The 18,227-nt window shown below is 48.9% G+C and overlaps 1 protein-coding gene across 1 annotated transcript in view; it reads right to left on the bottom strand.

Moving 5' to 3' along the window:
* ARHGAP25 (Rho GTPase activating protein 25) overlaps positions 1–18,227 on the bottom strand; it is a 21,606-nt gene extending 3,379 nt beyond the window's left edge. The window contains exons 1-10 of the mRNA XM_027782169.2: positions 17,700–18,227; positions 12,291–12,484; positions 9,987–10,074; positions 9,436–9,555; positions 6,627–6,834; positions 4,046–4,178; positions 2,991–3,064; positions 2,340–2,461; positions 1,392–1,591; positions 292–875 (exon numbers count right to left, since the gene is read on the bottom strand). Of these exons, the coding sequence (XP_027637970.1) occupies positions 292–875; positions 1,392–1,591; positions 2,340–2,461; positions 2,991–3,064; positions 4,046–4,178; positions 6,627–6,834; positions 9,436–9,555; positions 9,987–10,074; positions 12,291–12,484; positions 17,700–17,760 (1,784 nt within the window). The 5' untranslated portion in view covers positions 17,761–18,227. The remainder of the gene's footprint in view (positions 1–291; positions 876–1,391; positions 1,592–2,339; positions 2,462–2,990; positions 3,065–4,045; positions 4,179–6,626; positions 6,835–9,435; positions 9,556–9,986; positions 10,075–12,290; positions 12,485–17,699) is intronic.

Below are 18,227 nucleotides of genomic sequence, written 5' to 3'. Positions count from 1 at the left end.
ACAAGAATTATGACAGTGTAATTATTGCAGAAATACTACAGCCCCTTACAATGGTGTAATAAGAACTACAGAGTCTTAATATTGTAATAATATAACATTAGCAACAATGTCATGAGTACAGCACATGAGCATTGACTTTTAGATAGCCTACTATAATACTGTGTTTTATCAGTAGTCATTACTATTATATACTGGGATCACTGGTAAATAAATCTGTGCAAAACAAGTGTGGTAATAACACAAGCTGAAGACTCCATACTCTCCAGAAAGCAGCACTCTGCAGCATGTTACCTTTTAATTTGCTCTTCGTAGTCATTTTTCTGTACCTCCATTTCTTTTTCCAGCTTCAAGATCATGTTTTGCAGGAACTCCCTGCTCTCCTGATCAGGCTTGGAGACCGCGGCAGGGCTGCTGGTGGGACTGGCTGTTTCCTTTGGCTGATGGCTGGGACTGGAGCAAGGTAGAAATTCCTTATCAGAGCCGCTGCTCGAAGGGCTGGGGCTGGAGCTGCTGCCTTCCCCACTTTCTGCCTGGGAGGTAGGAACGTTATCGTAGGTCGAAGCCCGGTGAAGGTCGAGCAACTTAAAAAGATCGTGCGACAACGTTCTCTTATGTCCGTCAGGAGCCATGGAGTGCATGCTGCTCCCAGGGGAGCTTTTCCAAAAGTCACTAGCAAATATGTCATTTTTGTCACTGCTGCCTTTCTCCCCTGGAGAAGCAGCTGTCAGGAAAGATTTCCTGTTAGGTAAAGTCTGAGTTCTTTTCCTTGACTGCGTTTTCCACGTTCCCAGAGTATCTTTGGACTCGTTATCTTCTCTGGGTGCACTTGAGCTCGCAGCTGGTCCGAGGGCCCTGCTGGAATTCAGGTCATCTCTCTGTAAAATAGACCAGTGGCATTAGGACAGCCTTGCCCTGCTTTGTGAGCAAACGGGTTGCAGCGACCGCTGTGACTGCAGTATTTACAAAAGTCACATTTTAACATGCTAACAGGAATGGCCACAAGTTTTCCATAAAAAACTATTTTGGGTTGCACCGTGTTTTCTGTTAAAAAGAACTTTCTGCAGAGATTCTTTCTTTCTGAGAGAAGCCTATAATCCTCAGTGATTTCACTTCACCAGCATGAACTGAAAAGGTTTCATCTATTCTGCCTTTTAACTAAAAAACTTCAGGAGTTTTCATTTTTCCCAGAACAGTAGATTTTCCACAGGAAAGTGGAAAGTTTATCTACGTTGTTTTTCTGATGCAGATATTCCAGGGATGACAGTTAGAGCTCTTTACCCTATTAATAGCAAGTCCCCTTAGTGGCTCGCTGACCTGTTAGATTATGTAGTTAAAATTAAAAATGTTTATTAAATTTATGTTTTATTCTTTCTCTGAGGATCTAGCCTTACCATTTGCCTTTGGATCAAGCTCTCTGCCCTGTGCACTGCAGGGTCCTCTGCAGCATCCCAGCCCACGGAGCTACGTGGGATGGGGGCTTTCTTGTCATTTTTTTGGGCAGGTGAGGAGGGCAGCACATCCTTGGATGGGGGAAAGAGGTCTGCATGGTCACTTATCATCACAGTCATCACTTTCTGGATCTGTGGTGTGCCTGGAAGAAATCAGAGATCTGTCAGCAGCAAACCCAGTGCGATGGGTTTTCTTCCACCCCCACTAGCATTTTCTGGTTGGTCTTTCTGTTGTCCAAAATGGAGATGCACATAGAAATGCAGGTGAAGACAAGGAGTGGGATCATAAAACCAAATGGAGGGAGGAATTTTTATATCACCCCAGATTAGCAGGAGCAGACCATGGAGCAACCAAGACAGAAATCTGCTCAGCTGCACCAAGCCACACATTGTGCTGCTTTGGCTCAACAAGCAAACTACAAGTATCGGTTATACAAACAGGCATATGAATATCTGGACCATTTGCATATGATATCTGTAGAGCAGAGCACTCTTTGGCCTTAAATATTTCTTCTATTCATTCTGCTGCATCTGTCCCTGCCCACGGGATTACAGTTTGGCTCAGTGAAACAGTAAGTTCTTTGAGTTTCCTTTGTTTTTACACTTTCCTGCTCTAAGCAAAAAGAAAGATGACTTCATCAAATTCCTGAATCGTTTGAAATCTGTGGAGGGAACACAAAGTGCAACTCCTAAGGGGTTTTTGTCACCATAAACACATTTACAGCCTGACTAACATGTGGCTTTACTCTACCTAGCTGTACTTACTGTGCCCAGGCACGTGTCTGGCTTATATCCATGGGTCTACTGTAGAAAATTTGTAATTTCAAGATTGTGGATGCAACTGAGTATTTCAGCATATCAGGTGCCAATTATTCCAGGAGTCCCTTTTACCTCTCATAATAATTGCAGGATCCTCTATCTTGGGTCTGATGAGGTTCACTCCAATCACTGTTGCTAAGTTATCCACACTCATCTTGTTGACGCTAGAGTTCAACTGTATTTCATGTAGAAACCTGCCAGAATCCAAGGGCAAATATTTGAAGTCAGAGGAGGAAGACTGCAAAAGCTTTACACACCCACTGAAACAAAATCCTGATAAATCCATCCAGCTTTTCCTCTGCGTCCCAAGGACAGAAACATATAACTGCCTTATAACTGCAAACTGGAGCTGGGTCTTACTGGTGTCGGTAGAAAAAACACCATGTGATGAGCTGCTCACCTGAAAAAAATATTAAAAAGGAAGGGAAAACCCCCATCTAATCTTTAACCAGAAAAAAAAACTCCTAGGCTGGGTGAAACCTAAGAATTTCGTTGCACAAGGCTTTGTCTAGAAAAACTACACTCCATTTTAATTCTTAGGAGTTCATAAGTGAGTTTTAATGAAATTCTCCCTTCACAGAAGTCAGGATCTAGTGCCTCGAGGGGAACCAAAACATGGCTTAAGAGGGCTCTCTCTAGAGAAGTCAGACTCAGTCTTTGGCATGGTATTTCTACTCACCAACACCAAATCTGAGCTGTTTATACCTTGTGCAGAGGACTGACCTGCAGATATAGCTGAGGAGGTTGTAGTTGTCTCTGGGAAGGAGGGACAGTTGCTTCAGGAGTTCCTGATGGCCCTAAATGCAAGTTAAGAAATAACTCTATAAAGATTCACAGATACATATGGACTCAAGAATGGCTCTTCGTCACTCCATCCATCCCTGTGTGGTCTCACCTCTTGGCATTTGCTCGCCTTGGAAATTACATTTCTCTGCAAACCAAGCACGGACATGGAGAAATTTCTGAACAGTGCTCAGCAAGAAGAGGCAGCCCATTGCCCAGCACTGCTGCTGCCACAGCAACGAAGGAAAGAGCTGCGTCCCCTCCAGCCCAGCATGTGTGTGATGGGCTCTGGAAAGAGCCAATCATGCCTAATCTCCTTGCATTTCTTGTGTATAAACATTTAGGACATTTTTAACCCCAAAGATCCTGAAGTGAAACAACCTACAAGAAACATTTGCCCTTGAAATATAGGGCTGAACATTGCAGTTCACAGAGCTCATGCTGCCAAGGATATCTGCATTATTTTTGTATGTATAGGAACAGCATCCATGAATGGGTCTTTTTTCAGTGAGGGGATTCTCTTCCATCAAAATATATAGTTAGGAAAAGACAGTTCCCATCTGTTTCTCACTTCTCCCTCTCCCAAATCTCCACTTCCTTCCTTGGTCTCACGCAGAACCTCCACCAGCTCCATTCTCAGCTTGGGCTGATGGGGGTTGCAGGACATTGTGTTTCCTTCCTCTCTTGGTTTTCACACTTTCTGTTTGCTGCAAGGGCTTAACAAAAAGAGGTGCTGAGCAGCTCTTAGACCTGCTTCAGAAATGTAAGCTTTAAAATGGATAAACCCTTGTTTTCAAGCTGGGAAATCCCACTGTTTTGAGGAGATTTTATCTTTTTAATTATTTTTTTTTCTCCCCTCAGATTTCAAAGCTCAGTAATTGCACAGTTTATAATGCACAGCTAAATATGCACCCGACACCTCCAGCTCACAAAGCCCTGGCACTGAAACACAGCTAATTTTAAGGCCAGAAGGAGAGAAGTGAATGCGTCTCTACCTTTCTCTCATCCACATCCAGCGCCTGACCGCACAGCAGGAAATCTTCATACTGCATCCAGGGCACAACTGGCTCAGGGAGCTCCCGCAGGTAGAGTTTGAACAGAGAGGCTACGGTGTGCACATCTGTATTCCTGCAATGCACAAAGAGCCACTCACGTGGAACTCGGACCCAGCTGGTGAGCAAACCCTACCCTGCTCCGGGAGCATGAGATTATATTTAAACTGAAGACAGACAGATATGAATAGGGAAGCCAAAGCAAGCTGGGGGGAATCCATAGAGCACCCCAAGCCAGGGAATGGCCCCAGCTGGCAGGAAAATAAATACTTGGTGGAGATTTTCCCCACCGTGGGGCTGGCAGGTCCCCAGTGTTCATACCCGGGCTGAGCCTTCCCAGCCTGCATTTGACTCGTGAGAGTTTGCATGCAAATATTGTCTGGCGTTCACATGTTTGGCAGGCACTCCCCACTCTGTGCGGAGCTGGCGAAGCTTGCCTGGGGTTTTTAAGATCAACAGTAATTACTGAAGATGTTCTGCTGGGACAGATGTTTGCAGCTTTGCATACCATATAGTTTACATTATGTCAAAAGGACACTGTCAAGATCGTAAGCCTCTAATTTGACCTACCTTGAAGTCGCTAAACTGTTATAAACTTCTAGCAAAAATCCCCCAGGTCATTTATTTTTAGGATTTGTTGGGGTTTGTAAAACATTTTTAACAAATGCATGTAACCATAGAGGAATTTTTTTCAGAGCTGTATTTTTGTAGGGCTTACCAATACACGGCACTAGGCATCCTGGATGCCTGGGCTGCAACAAAAGTTTTCTGATGCTCCCCACCCAATCCTGCCAAGCTTGCGCATGCAAGCATGCCTGTGCAAACCCAAACAGGCTACAGAGATGGCACTGAAGGTCGAGCCCGCATCTTGCACTGTTCAGGTCACTGGAAACTCCATTGTTTGCCTTCCTCCTCACTGAGAAAATGTTTTGGTTGAAGTGCATGGGGGTTGCAGTCACTCTGAGATCACCACAGCAATGCTCATACCAAGCCCTCCGGCACAGGGTTAACATCACAGGGTGCTGGGAAAAGGGCCAAACTCCCTTGCCATGCCCCACTGCAAAACACAGTTCCTCAAAAAATAAAAAAGGCTTCACCTTCCTATGACCCCCATACAGGTTACAACAGGAAAGCTCTCAGCAGGACTATGGCACCCAGAAAGCAAAAAATATTCAGCTGCAAAACCAACGGTCAGGATGGTTATGCTCCCAGAGCAGCTGTGACTCTGCTTGGCACAGTCCAGGAATTATTTAGGTAAAAGTGCTGTGGGGTTTCCTAACAAAGCTGCAGAAAGCTGGGTGAAAACAAAAAGTTTTGTGGTTAGGGGCAGGCCTGCAAATAGAGAAGCGAGACCCCTGCACTCTGCTTAGGCAAAGTGTTTTGCACAAAAATCCAGGGAAGCTCCTGGGTTTGGTTGCTTCCCTCCTGCAAGCACCCAGATTTTGCCAATGGCTCTCAGAGCTCAGGCGATGCCATATGGGGCAGCTCCCCCGGTCTGCATAGATGGGGCATCACCACGGCCAATATCACACATGCAGCAGCCTGGGCACCCCTTGTCTTAGTTCTGGTGGATGAGGCAGGGCAGGATTTAACCAAAAAGCCTCACTTTAGGTGCTGTGGATGATTGCAGGACCCGCATTTCCTTTATCCCAGCACAGGGTCACTGCTTTCAGCAATGCAAACTGGTGGGTCAAGCCCCAGAGCAGGCTGCAGAGTGAGCAGGGGACACTGGGCAATGCCTTATGCAACCGTGGCCAAAAGCAAGGGGTTAAACTCTGACTTGTCGGGGGTACACAGGTGGGAAACCTCCTTAGAGATAATGAAGCACCTGCAGGGGCAGCTGCTCTGCGCACTGTCAAGGGGGGCTTTATAACGAGATGTACCAGGGATTTACAATTCTCTCATTTTGCACAGGGCATGGCAGAGGCAGCAGTAGCAAATGACCCTCTCCAAAGCCCCTCTGAGACCTACAGGCAGCGCTCTCAGCTTCAGGGACTTTTCCGGTTCCTCTCAGCCCTGCAGAGGAAAGGTGTCAGGAGAACACAGCCTTGCAGCAGCCAAAATCAATCTCTCACCTCTGTGTGGTGGTGTAGGGAAAAACAACAGGAGGAAAATATCATGGCTACATTCCGGCAGGGAAAGCAAGAACTTCTAGCGTGTGTGTTAGGGTGTTCTCTGAGCTTATTAGTGATCCTCTGCTTGCTCTCCTTTCTCCAAACCTCTGCCCTTAGCTGATGGGCTAAGTAGGATCTTCCCTTTCCCTCCTTCCTTGGCTGCTCCGGCAAATAATAGTTGCTGTGTGGGGCAGGGATTTTCCTAAATGCTTTCTTTAATTTCCATTAATCTCATCTCAGCACCCTCTGATTCAATGTGATGTTTCTGCTGAATCCTCTCTCCTTGTCAAGCCCTTCTGGATGGTCCAAGTTTCCTTCTGGGCTCTCTGGGGGGTTAGACAAGCTGCTTTCCCCCAGGTGTTGGGGTTTATGAGAGCTAATTGAGTAGGAGAGGGGGAATCCAGCATTACCGGTCAAACGATGGCCTTTCCCCAGCATCGAACGCATCCCTGAGCTGTTTCACCAGGTTGTCTTGGCCGGGGAGGCGGAAGATGCCCTCCTCACTCACACCATGCTCCCGAATGAACTCAGCGCACTTCTGCACCAGTATGGGGACCTGGTGCTGCCCAAATTTCTGTTCATAGGCCATGGTCTCTGCCAAGCGCTGGCCAAACACCACTAGGGAAAGAACAGAGAGGTTAGAGGAGCCCAAAAGCTTTGCTTTTGCATATGACTTGCCAAAGTGCATCAGGTGCAAAAGTGACAACAGTACCTGCTTTCCTGGTAGCATAGAAGCTACAAGAAGTCTGCAAACTGGTGAAAGCAGAACCACTTCCAAAGAAATAATAGCAAGATGAAACCTTGTCCCTCCTCCAAATAATTAACAGTTCTCAAACCAAGCAGTGAGCCTTGTTTTTTGCCATGCCACTTGCCTGCCGGGGAGCAGAGGGAGACAGGAACAGCAAAAAGGTTGGTGCGAGGGCACAGGGTGAGAAGGCAGGCTTGTCACACAAAGCTGAAAGATATGGAAAGCACAGGAGAACACCAAGAAAGAAGGAAAGCACCCTTGCAGAGATCTGAAGCTGGAAATCTTACTGACTGTTTTTCTTCCCCCTCCCCTCTTCTCTCACCCTCCAGAAATTCCCCCGTGCAAAGAGCAGCAGTATTTTGCAGCGAGTGGTACCTTTCCTTCGGAGCAATGGCTTTTTCCTCCTGAACTCACAGCAAAAGAAGAGCTCGAAGGCGGGAAGGCAGCAGCCTGCATCCCAGCTCTTCTTCCTCAGAGCCTGGGGCATGGTAAGTGCAGACAAATCCCAACTCGAACTGGCTCTGGGATATTAATGGCAAAGGGTCCTATGGTCCTCTACCATATTTTTGCCCCAGCAGTGCCTGTGATGCATTCACCTCGTGCTCTGAAGGCTGAAATAATTCCTGTGCATCTTCCAGGCCAGGAAAATGCAAGTAGACACTCTCATCTGGAACCACAAGGCTTGTCGGCACCTGCCTGATCATGGGGGTTTTTCATTTATGACTTGCTTACATTTTCAAATAACTAATATAAACCTGTCATTGTGCACAGTAAAAGCAAATAGCATTGTGTCCGTCCCCCATCGCCCTCCCCCCTCTACTTTGGTAGCTGACAATGAATTGTTTATTTAACTGCAAACTGGCAGATCTGTTAATTTGGGGATACCTCCCTGGGGCATGCAATGGCCATACCAGCCCACTCGGCAGCCAGCCCTGCGAAACCCCTCGGGGCTTTTGGAGATGCTTTTGCTGTTGCTTCACACTTTGCAGCCGCTTTGCTTTTTGGTGTGTGACAAGCTCACAACTAGCTGGGTCACATGGGGCTGTTTCCAGGTGGGCTCTTGCCCAAACCTCCACCGTGTAGCGGGTTACTTTAAAAGCACGTGTTGGCTCAGCTTGCGTTGAAGCCAAAACCTAAAGCATGAAGTTTCAGGGCCTGTTAACCTGTGTATTGACATCAAATGCAGCTCCATAGTACCTGACTGCTCTGCTATCCTCAGGCCTTCTGTACTACTATAAATTTACAACTTCTATCATATAAGATCAGTTTATCTAGCTGGAAGAAACTGCCAGCCTCCTAAGTTTAAGCAAGGATCAGATGTGGAGTTGTTATTAAATATTAGAGCCAGGTGGGGCAATGCCCTGAAAATGGCTCATGCAATCCTAATTTCAGATGAGTAATGCTGCCTGCCCCAGGGCACAGCATGTTTCAGTTTAGAGGCAGAAAACACCAGGGTTGTTGAGGAAAACCAGCCGTGTTGATGTTTAGGTGAAGCTTGTCTGTGCCTATGGCAGGGTCACAGTGAAAGAGCCTGAACTGGCAGCACCTGCTTGCTTCTGAACTGCTGTGATTTGTATTAACACAGGAGCTAAGGGTGATCAGAGCTCCATCGTGCTTGTCTTACATGGCTGAAGGGCATGGACCCTATAAAAAATAATATAAATAGTCAGGGCAAAGCACAGAGGGAGGGAGGAGAGGCTCAGAATGATCCGGGTTAGTGCTCTTTTGGAGAGAGCTAAAGAGACTCCCAGCCCTGTTTCATTGGTGGATCTTGCTTATTAGTTCATCCTTAAGGAAAATTCTGGATAGTTCATCCTTGTAGGAGAAGTGGCTAGAGTGACCTTTGCCACTTCCTTTGTGGGCTTTGCCTGTGGCAGCAAACTTAGTGTGCTCCTTTCTGATCGATTCATGTTTTATGCTTCCCTGACCACAATTTTGTAATGGCATAAATGCATGCCTGAGGGGGCTGGAAGCAAGGATCCTGTTGCTGCAAGCCTTGCCTGTGTGTGAGGAGGAGGGCAGCGTGGCCAAGGCAGACTGCAGAGAAAATGGGAGCAGAAGGGTTGAGCTGAGCAAGAAAAGCTGGAAGAAAAGCAAAGCGAGGAAACTGGTAGGTGAAAGGCAAGATTTTTCAATGCTTTATCTCTGAATATGAGTTGTTTTCAAGAACAAGGTTTTCTGGGGTCAGTAAGTCAATGAGGAAATTCACAAAATATGTTGAAACCAGCCCAGAAATCTTCATTCATGCTTGGTTGCCATTTCCTTAACGTTGCCCATGTTTGCATAGACCGTCCACCACAGGGTCTAGGAGCAGACAGGATTCTAAGGCATTACAAGTTAGTCGCATTACAGCTCCTTTTTCCAGTTTCAAAGGTTTTTGAGCCCAGCTTTGAAATCCTCACACAAAAGTACTGCAGACCACAAGACGGTAGGAAATTGCCTCTCCAAGAGCTGTCCCTGCTCCCCTTTACCTCCTGATGCTGACCCCACCACTCGTCGGATGGATTTAACCCATTCCTCCATCTCAGACTGGGAATTAGCCATGAGCACGTAGGTGTCCTGCCCTGACCGATTCTGGTCTCCTGAGATCCCTGGAAAAAAAAATAAAAATATTATACATCATTTATAGAGATCATTGGAGGAGAAAAGACACATTCTTGTTGATCTCTTTGCTAAACACTTTTGGCTCCAAATTTCTCCATTCACATCTATTTGGCTGTGAAATGAAGCAGCGTTCTTACATTTCACGCTTGCTGAAGGTTTGCAAGAAAGGAACAGAAACTGCCTAATGTTGCAGCTTGGCAAGGCTTCTCAGCATGGGACATGGGCAATGACACAGGGCCCTCCTCTAGCCCTGATGCGTGAATATTGAAAGCAAGATGTTAATTTTCATGTATAATGAAGTGCTATGGGGATCTTGAAAAACAGTGGGAGCAAAAGGACTAGCAGATGACTTGCCCAAATGATCCTGGGTGAACAGTCCAGCCCAATAGTGTACAACAGAAGGGTGAAGCATCCTCACCTGGGATGATTTCGAAGATAAATTTTCCTCCTTCCTCTGGGTTGCTGACCACCTCTTTGATGGTGCTTCCCTGGAGAGACAGGCAGCCCTAGGACAAAGCAGAGCAGGAGCTGCAGGTACCAGTGTCCCGTCTCTCTGGGGATGACACTGCCATGTGTCACCACTGAGGACTGGAGTCCTTCTTTCAGATTGCAGGAGCTGGTGGCCTATATACATATGTATATATATATATATATATGCTAAAAATGACTTTTCAAACAATAAGGGACACTTCTTAAATGCCAGTTTTTCTGGTTAACTGATTCTCAGAGTGAGAAAACTGATTATTTTGCTCTTTCCTTTTTTTCCTCTCTTCTTATGTTTTTTTAACCCCTGTTGGGAGTGGAAGAAGAAAGTACAAAGGAGAAGGGACTTGGCAAAACACTGGTGCATCCTGTTTTTGGTGCATCACAGGAGGAAAACTATTCCTTTAACACAGCATCACTTAAACCCAAAAACAAATCCAACATTTGCAGGAGAGGAGCAGAGAAAAGAATAAAAGGGAGGGGAAATGAAAAAGCAAAGTGGAAACCAGCTATTTCTTTTGGACCTGCCTTTCCCCAACTGTCATGGCAATCAGGCAGCTTGGTACCCGCTGGAGGAGATGGGTGGGGAGCGGCCAAGGCACGTGGTGGCCAAGCAGGCATGTGAGTCAGCACCAGAGGCCTCCTGGGGCAGGAAATAAGGCTGTACCACAGAAATGAAGTTTCTCAGCGACTTCAGCCTCCTGAAAGCCATTGGGCTCCTCTGAGCAGTGAGGACCATCAGTGCTTCAAAAGCCTGAATTGCAGCTGTATCAATCAGAATCATTGATGGGATCAGAGAGGCTTGAAATGACCCAGGATGGTGCATCAGGGTCATGGCAAGAGCTTCCAAAAGCACCATGAATAGCCATAAGCACTTTCCGTTTCCACATCCCATTGACAACAGGGGAGACTGCTCCTTCCAGTCACCCCTGAAACCAGGCAAAGCCAGAAATGAGACCTGGATCCCACTGGGCTCAGCCCTGTGCTTTCACCCTGAGGATCTTCTGATCTCCTTTGCCTTTTGAGCATTTTCTTTCTTGAGATCAGTTTTGCTGCCAGTAACAATTTGTACAGAGAATGGCTTTTCCGACAAAGGGGAGGACCTTTTCCTGAAATTTCACAAAACAAGGAAAAGATGATGGATATTCAAAAAGCAAGTTACAGTATGGAGAAACTGGTTGAAAAACTAGGAAGTTATCCATATAAATTGGGAAAACAGCCTGATTTCTTCCTGGCAAGTGTATTACAATGCATACTCTGAGAAATTATTTATATGGGTGAGACAGAGGGCTTGTTACAACCCGGAGGGGCTGAAGATGGATGATGCTGTCAGAGTGCTGTGGATATCGGGCACTGGTGCAGAGGTTTAAACCATGCCCAAGTGGATGACTTGCACTCCTGTTCTGTGCAAAGGGTTGGGTGCACGTTGCGCTGTCCTGAGGACCTCAAAAAGCATCAGAAGTGCCGTGCACCTAAGCGCTGAGCAGACTTCAAGCCTTATCCCTTAGAGGAAAAGGCAGCGGGGGAGGTTTCCTCTGGCCATGCAGGGTGGACTGGGGCAGCAGCCGAATAACACAAACTGCATCTGCACCACTGAGCCTTCTGCAAAGGATGGGGCTGGGCCAGGACGGGATACAAACCTGAAGGCCGGAGAGAGAGAGATTTCCTTTCCCCGTCCCTCCAGCTGCCCTGTCCCGTGGCAAGAAGTCCTAAGGAAGCAGCTGCCCTTCGCTGTCATCTGTCCAGCCCGCAGCCCTGCTGTAAGGTCTGTCTTGGGCAGCTCCTCACACCCAGGCTATGCTGAAAGTCCTGCTTGTGTTTTCCTAAAAGCGTCCTGTAAGATGCCTTTCCCACGAGGTGCATGGCCAAAACCTCTCTCAAAGCTCCCAGTATCTCGTGCACCCATTGCTGCACCTGCCATTGCGAACATGGTGGTGTGCCCAGCTCTTTTTCTCCCCAGCCTTCTTCTGTTGTCTTGGAAATGTATAGCAACTTTCTAGTTGGTAACTGGGTTGGGTTTTTTCCATCACCCCGTTGCTCGGGCACAGAAGGACCAAGCCCCCCGTGGGGCTTGCAGGCACTTTAATAATTTTAAGTACATAGATGAGGCGCGTGATCAGGATATCTCATCTCTGTTACTGCCCGTCTTACTCCAGACCCATCCCAAACCATTTCCCGACGAGCAAAGCTGCAAGAAGGGGGAGACTGAGGACTGGCAAGCCCAGAAGCCTTGGCCTACCTGTGGTTTGACATCGTCCTCATCCTTGTAGTAGTACAGCTGCTGGCCCTTCAGCACGAAGTACCGCTGCTGCCAGTTCTTGACAATGGAGCGCTGCTTTTTCAGCCAGCCGATCTTCAGGGGCCGCTCCAGCGGGTTGGGGGAGGCCGGCCATGTGCCCACTGGCTCACCGCTCATCACGCTCTTGGAGCGGGCTGCCAAGGAAAGAGAGGGACGGGCTGGTGGGGATGAGCTGCCAGCAGACCCGCGTCCCCGGGGCCGATGTAATCGACAACAGCAAGAGCGGCTCTCTGCCCCTCTGCCTGTGCCGAGCAAACTGGCTAGAGTTTTTAAAGGAAGTGGCTGCAGTATCTGTCAGTATGTGCTTCCTTTTTCCTGCGTGGGAGTAATTGTCTTGCAAGTTAGAAGAAAATCATTAGCTTTTTTTTTTTTCTTTAATGGGAGCGTGTGTTTTTTTTTATACCCACCCCAAACAGCCTGCAGCAGCGATAGCGGAATGACCAACCCTGGCTTGAAAAAAACTGTTTGGAAATTGCAGTTTTGGTCTGGGAGAGCATTGCCTGATGTTTCCAGTGGGGCAGCTCTCACACAATGGGATTGGAAAGTCTCCAAGAGGGAGAAAAAGTGCCAGTGTGGATTTACCAGCTGGGCACAGCAGTATCCCCTGTCTCCTCTTTGCATCGTGTAGGTGAGTCCCATTGGTGCTGTTGATCTGTGCCAGGGACCAGCACCATGGCCTTGTGGCATCTCTAAATGCGTCTGTGATAGTAAATGCCTTGGAAGGAATAATTTCCAGAAGGGATTTTTGCTTCTGGAGCGAACACTGCAGGACCCCAGTGCCAACCCAGCTGGGTAGAGTTAGCATTTATGGTTGCAGGGCAAAAATAACTATATGACTCCAGGGGAATTCAGCTTCACTGGCCTCTGCACATGGTGACTTCCTGAGTTCTTACATCTCCTCTGCTAAAACAGACCTGATGGCACCTGGCCGGGTCTTGCGGGTGAGGGCAGAGCAGGATTCGGGCCCCGGAGCCCAGCAGCGTTTGCTGGCAGAGGGCCCTCAGGCTGAGCGGGGCTCTGAGGGAGGTGTCGTGCAATGCTGTGGGAGGGGGGAAGCTGCAGCGTCCCTGTATCTTTGCCCCCAGACACCTGCTTTTCCCCCGAGCTGGTCAGCGGAGCTGAGAGCCACAAGAGCTGCATTGGATATGAGTGCTGAGGAATCCTGGTGTGGACCTGAGTGCACATGACAAGCTTAAAACAGGAATTAAAAATCACCCACCGCTGCCTTGTAATGTTTGGGATGGGGGCATCTCATGCCTGAGGGGGTGCTTTCATTGCACAGACACCCACAGGGAGGCCACAAAACACTTTGCACTCAGTGCCAAGCAGTTAGAAGCTGCTGCAGAGGTCGGGGTGCTGCAGTGCAAGAGCGTGCCCAGCTTCCCCTTCTGAAATCCCCTGGAGCAAGAAACCCTGCTGCATTTTGCCTTTGTCCTTCAGAGCCAGCCTTGGGTTGGGCACTGTGAGCTCACCTCGCCACTACAAACCTGTCACAGGATTGCAAATAGCTTCCTGAGAAACCAAAAAAGATTGTGACTCCAAAAATCGGCCTTCAAAGTGCAGTGAGGATGACGCTTATATCTCAGTGTGCTGATATGGGATGCCTCCTGCAGAGGGTGTGTTTGTAAGCAAGGACCTCTGACAGGGATTTGCCAGGCAGCTCCCCTGAAAAATGCTGATACTGGGGTTACCCTGATGCAAAAACCAAAATGGGGTTTCCAAATTGCACCCCAAACCCCGGGCAGCTTCTTTGCTCTTTGCCAAAATGTCTGCATGACTCAAGTCTCGTAAATATTAACATGATTCTCAGCAAACTGCTCACAAGCAGCATCGCTCCTCTCTGTAAATCATGTTCCTTCATGTCTTGGGGCTGCTGCCAACTCCTCAAGGGCAAGGATTTTTGGGGAATGATCCGCAGGGGTGGAGCAGCTGGTGGGAGCACAGAGGCTACTGGGTGCAGGGTGCTGCCTGCCTCCTGTGAACGTTGCTCCACAGAAACATCACCAAAGAACAAGCCTCCCCCAGCCAGCACTCGGATGCCTTCCCAAATTTTGTGGTGTGTTCTATCTAATCATGGGACCTCACCTCCCCCTTGATGAAACAGAGCCGCTGATATTTGCTTTGTTTAATTACCACTAACTTTTGCAAAGTGAAGTCTCTGTACCAAGCACTGATGACCACAAGGGCTTAATCTGAAGTGAAGCTGTTGCAAATGCAGCTCACAGGATCCATACTTACTCCCAAACGGATGGAAATCAGGGATGGGTCACCACCCATCAGCTCCACGTTCAGCCTTCCCCAAAGAGCTCAGCTCAGACCAGCAGCTCTGATATTCCAGCAGCAAAAGACTTGGAAGGAGAAATTGTGTCTTTTATGAAAAATGCAATGGTTTACTACCTTTTATTGGAGATATTAATGCCCCTTTAAGCCTGTCAAGGTTGCATCAGGGCTCTGCACCATGGAAAGGAAGCGACCTGGCAGGCACTGCTACCTGGAGGTTCCTCCTGCTCTCAGCCTTAAGCTTAAATTGCCTAGTCCTTGCTGGAATTCAGATTTATTCTCTCCCTCTTTGCAGCCTTTCCCAGGTGCATAAGGAATGTGCATTGAGAAGGGGACACTTGGGTCCCTTTTCTTTAGCATCAGCCCTTCTGAAACGCCAGACTGAAGGTGCAGCCGGAGGCTCGTGCTTAGCCGTGGCTTAGCCCTTCAGGCAAGTACATATCCAGCAGGGTGAACATGCAGATGTATTTTCCCTCCGCGTGAGACAGCTCTCCCTGTACTTTGGGCTCATTTAAGGCCAAAATAGCAGTTTGCAGGATCCTTCTTACCCACAGCACAAGCACTCCCAGACGCTGTCCCCACCGCAGGACTCACGCAGAGGTGTGGGGGACCTGGCTTTGCAGATGGCGAGGCTGATTTTGCCTAGTGGAAAGTTCTCTGCCTTCACCAAACCACAACTACCAAGGCTGCAGCTCTCTCCCATACCACCTTTCAAAGTTTCTGTCTTTTGTGGCCAATGTGATGCCTAGCTTGTGTGAGCTGAAAATTTTATGCAGGGTGGGTGTAAAGCTTTCCCCTGGCTCTCACCAGCGTGGCCCAGCATTTACAATCATCTTCATCATGCAGCATCCCTGCTGCACTTGGCCCCGCTCACCTTGCCACTCTTGCAAGGCAGGAAAGAGCCACTAAGATCAAATGTGGTGCCCCCTGAAGCGTTTCCTGCGGTAACCGCCTCTGAAGTTGAATGTTTCCTCCAAAACATCCTCAGTCTTCCTCCAGGCCTGGAGAGCAGCTGCAGCAGGGTGCCCGTGTCCTGCTGCCTGCTCCCCAAAAAGAGGAGCCCTACCAAGGTGTGACTTGCAGGAGAAATTGCTTTGGGTGCCATCATGGTATCCAAACCCTTGTCTTGGGCAAGAGCCCTCCCTGCCATCCCCTTTGTTTCTGCCCCCCCAGGAGGAACATCAGGTACTTGCAATAAAAACCAGTAGAAGTGCCACAATAGGTTTCACAATAAACATTGCAAATGCAGTTTTCCTCTTCTCTGAAATAAATAGCTTTGCTTTTTTCTCAGCATGAGGAAGAACACAGGAGCCGGTGCACTGTCCTGGGGCTTACAAAAGCTGCTTCTGCCACAGCCATGCCTGGGGATGAGGAGGGGGAAGTGTCCTGGAGCCAGGAGAAGCCAGCAAAGGCAGGGGTGACTAATTAGTGAATATTTTCCACAAGCAAGACACATCCCTGCTGCACCCCTGAAGGTGGCAGCAACTGGTGCCCACAGCCAGAAACCTCAAAGCATGAAAAGAGTCGATGCACCGAGCTGTGCCCCAATGCTCAAGTCTCTGCACACACACACACACAACCCTCACCTCACGGGCTCGGAGCCGCTGCAAGCTGTAAAAAGCATCCAGAATTTTATCACAAGCAGATTTTCCTGAAAAAAAGCAGTTCCTGGTAACAGCACAGGTTCAAGCCTGTGTCCCATCTCCACCCTCTCTGCTTCCCAGCAGCTGGCAGGCCCAGCATCCCCTGGCCTTTTTGTCTGAGCTACCGATTGAATTTACCCACTCCTCCGCAGCCTCTGTGCAAAAAAATGTTAATTATCCCAAGAACAGGCAATGCAGAAATCCAGGATGTTTCTATGATAACTATGTGGGGATTTCTCCACCGCTGTCCTGCAAGCTGGTGAGCGCAGGTGGTGGCACCGCTTCCTCTGTCCGCCTGCAAGCTTCTGGACCACCCAGGCTCTCATCCTGCATCCCTGCGCATCGGCAAGCCCAGTTACTGCTGCAGCTGCCAGGGACCAGTGGTGCTTTGTCTGGGGCCTTGTACGAAGCAAATGGTTTGCCCACCCCAATGAAAGCAGCCTCAGCGACAAGTCCAAACTGCCTTTGCAAGAAAGTCCAGTCAGGATGACCTTGCAAGCTGACGCAAGGTGTAAGAAGGAAGAGCGCAGCACACAGGGACCGGCTTGGTCAAGTCTCTGTGCTGCAGGGAGAAATCAAGTTGCAAATGTGTGTCTTGATGGTGTTTTGGCACCAGTGCCAGGACCACAGAGGGCCTTTGCCTCAGTGCATGCACAAGGCCGGGTGTGTGCACCCCTTCCTTAACCGCAGCATCCTCACCCCCAAATCCCCTCCCTGGCTGCCTGACCCAAAAGCATCAAAGGCATTGGCTCCACCATGATATTTTGGCCATAAAGCCCACCGTAGGGATCCCTCGCTCCTTCCCAAGTGATTTTTATGCTGGAAATAGATCCCACGGTGAAGGAGAGCTATGCAAAGTCTGGGCAGAGGCAGGAGGTAAGTCAGGAAATCACAGTGAAGCCGTCCTGCAGCACAGAGCCTGGCTTGGGCATCAGAGGGCTCTTTACCACCGGTGAGAGGAAACCAGTGATGTTGGGGTGGGCGAAGAAACCTGAGCAACAGCAAGATTGCTTCCTCCAGCCCGCACCGCTGTGTCCGCCTCTTGGCTGCACTTCATCTCCTGCAAGGCTTGCGCCAGCAGAATGAGCCCATGTGGTTTAAATCCCCCCCAAACCTGGATTTTGTGTGGGCAGCAGCAGTGGAACCCCTGTTCCCCACCCTACTGAGGCTGCTGGCCCTGCTCCCACAGCATCCCCCGGTGACAATTTGGTAAATCACTCCTTGCAAATCATTTGCAAACCATCTGCTGTCTCGAAAGCGGTTGGTAGCCAAGGGCCAGGTCCCCCCACTGAGGCCAGGCACAGGTTCAGGTCTGGGCCAAAGCTGAAATGGAAGCTGGGCTTGGCCACAGCACATGGGCAGACCCCAGCCTGCACCTGAAAGGCTGAAGCAGAAACAGAAGAGCATAAAGAAACCATCACGATACCTATTTTTGCAGCATCCATTTTCAGGTTGAAATCCCAGTTCCGTGGCAGCTTGAGAGACATTTTGGATTAGGAAGGGCTTTTGTTTTTCGAAGGGGGCTTGGTTAGGAGACAGGCTGAAATGAAGCTCTGATAGTCCCGTGGGAATCCTGCGATGGGGTGTGATTGCCCCCACAAAGCACAACGGCTCAGCAAGGGTTGATTTGCCAACGGACTTCCTCCTCCCTCCTGAGCACGGCTGTGAACAACCCCATAAAAGTACTTTCCTGCCTTGCTTTCCTGCAAAGCTTTGGTCTTGCTTCCCTGACGATGCCAAGGTGATGCCGCCTTTTTGTTCGCTCCCTCTTTTGCAAACCCCTTTGGCTGATGCAGGGACGCAGCAGCTCGGCCCCACTGCACTGAAACGTGGCTGCCCGGGGCTGCTCTCTGCACACTGCTCGTTGCATTTGAGGAAGTGGGTGTCCTTCTCAGTGCTGTTGGTGTGCTAGAAAATTGCTTACCGAAGGACACAGCCCAGCACAGGGTTTTGG

Source organism: Falco peregrinus, chromosome 17 (assembly GCF_023634155.1).
Source record: "Falco peregrinus isolate bFalPer1 chromosome 17, bFalPer1.pri, whole genome shotgun sequence".
Taxonomy (NCBI): Eukaryota; Metazoa; Chordata; class Aves; order Falconiformes; family Falconidae; genus Falco; species Falco peregrinus.
The sequence above is the reverse complement of the archived record's forward strand: the minus strand, read 5'-3'. Positions and strand labels throughout refer to the sequence as shown.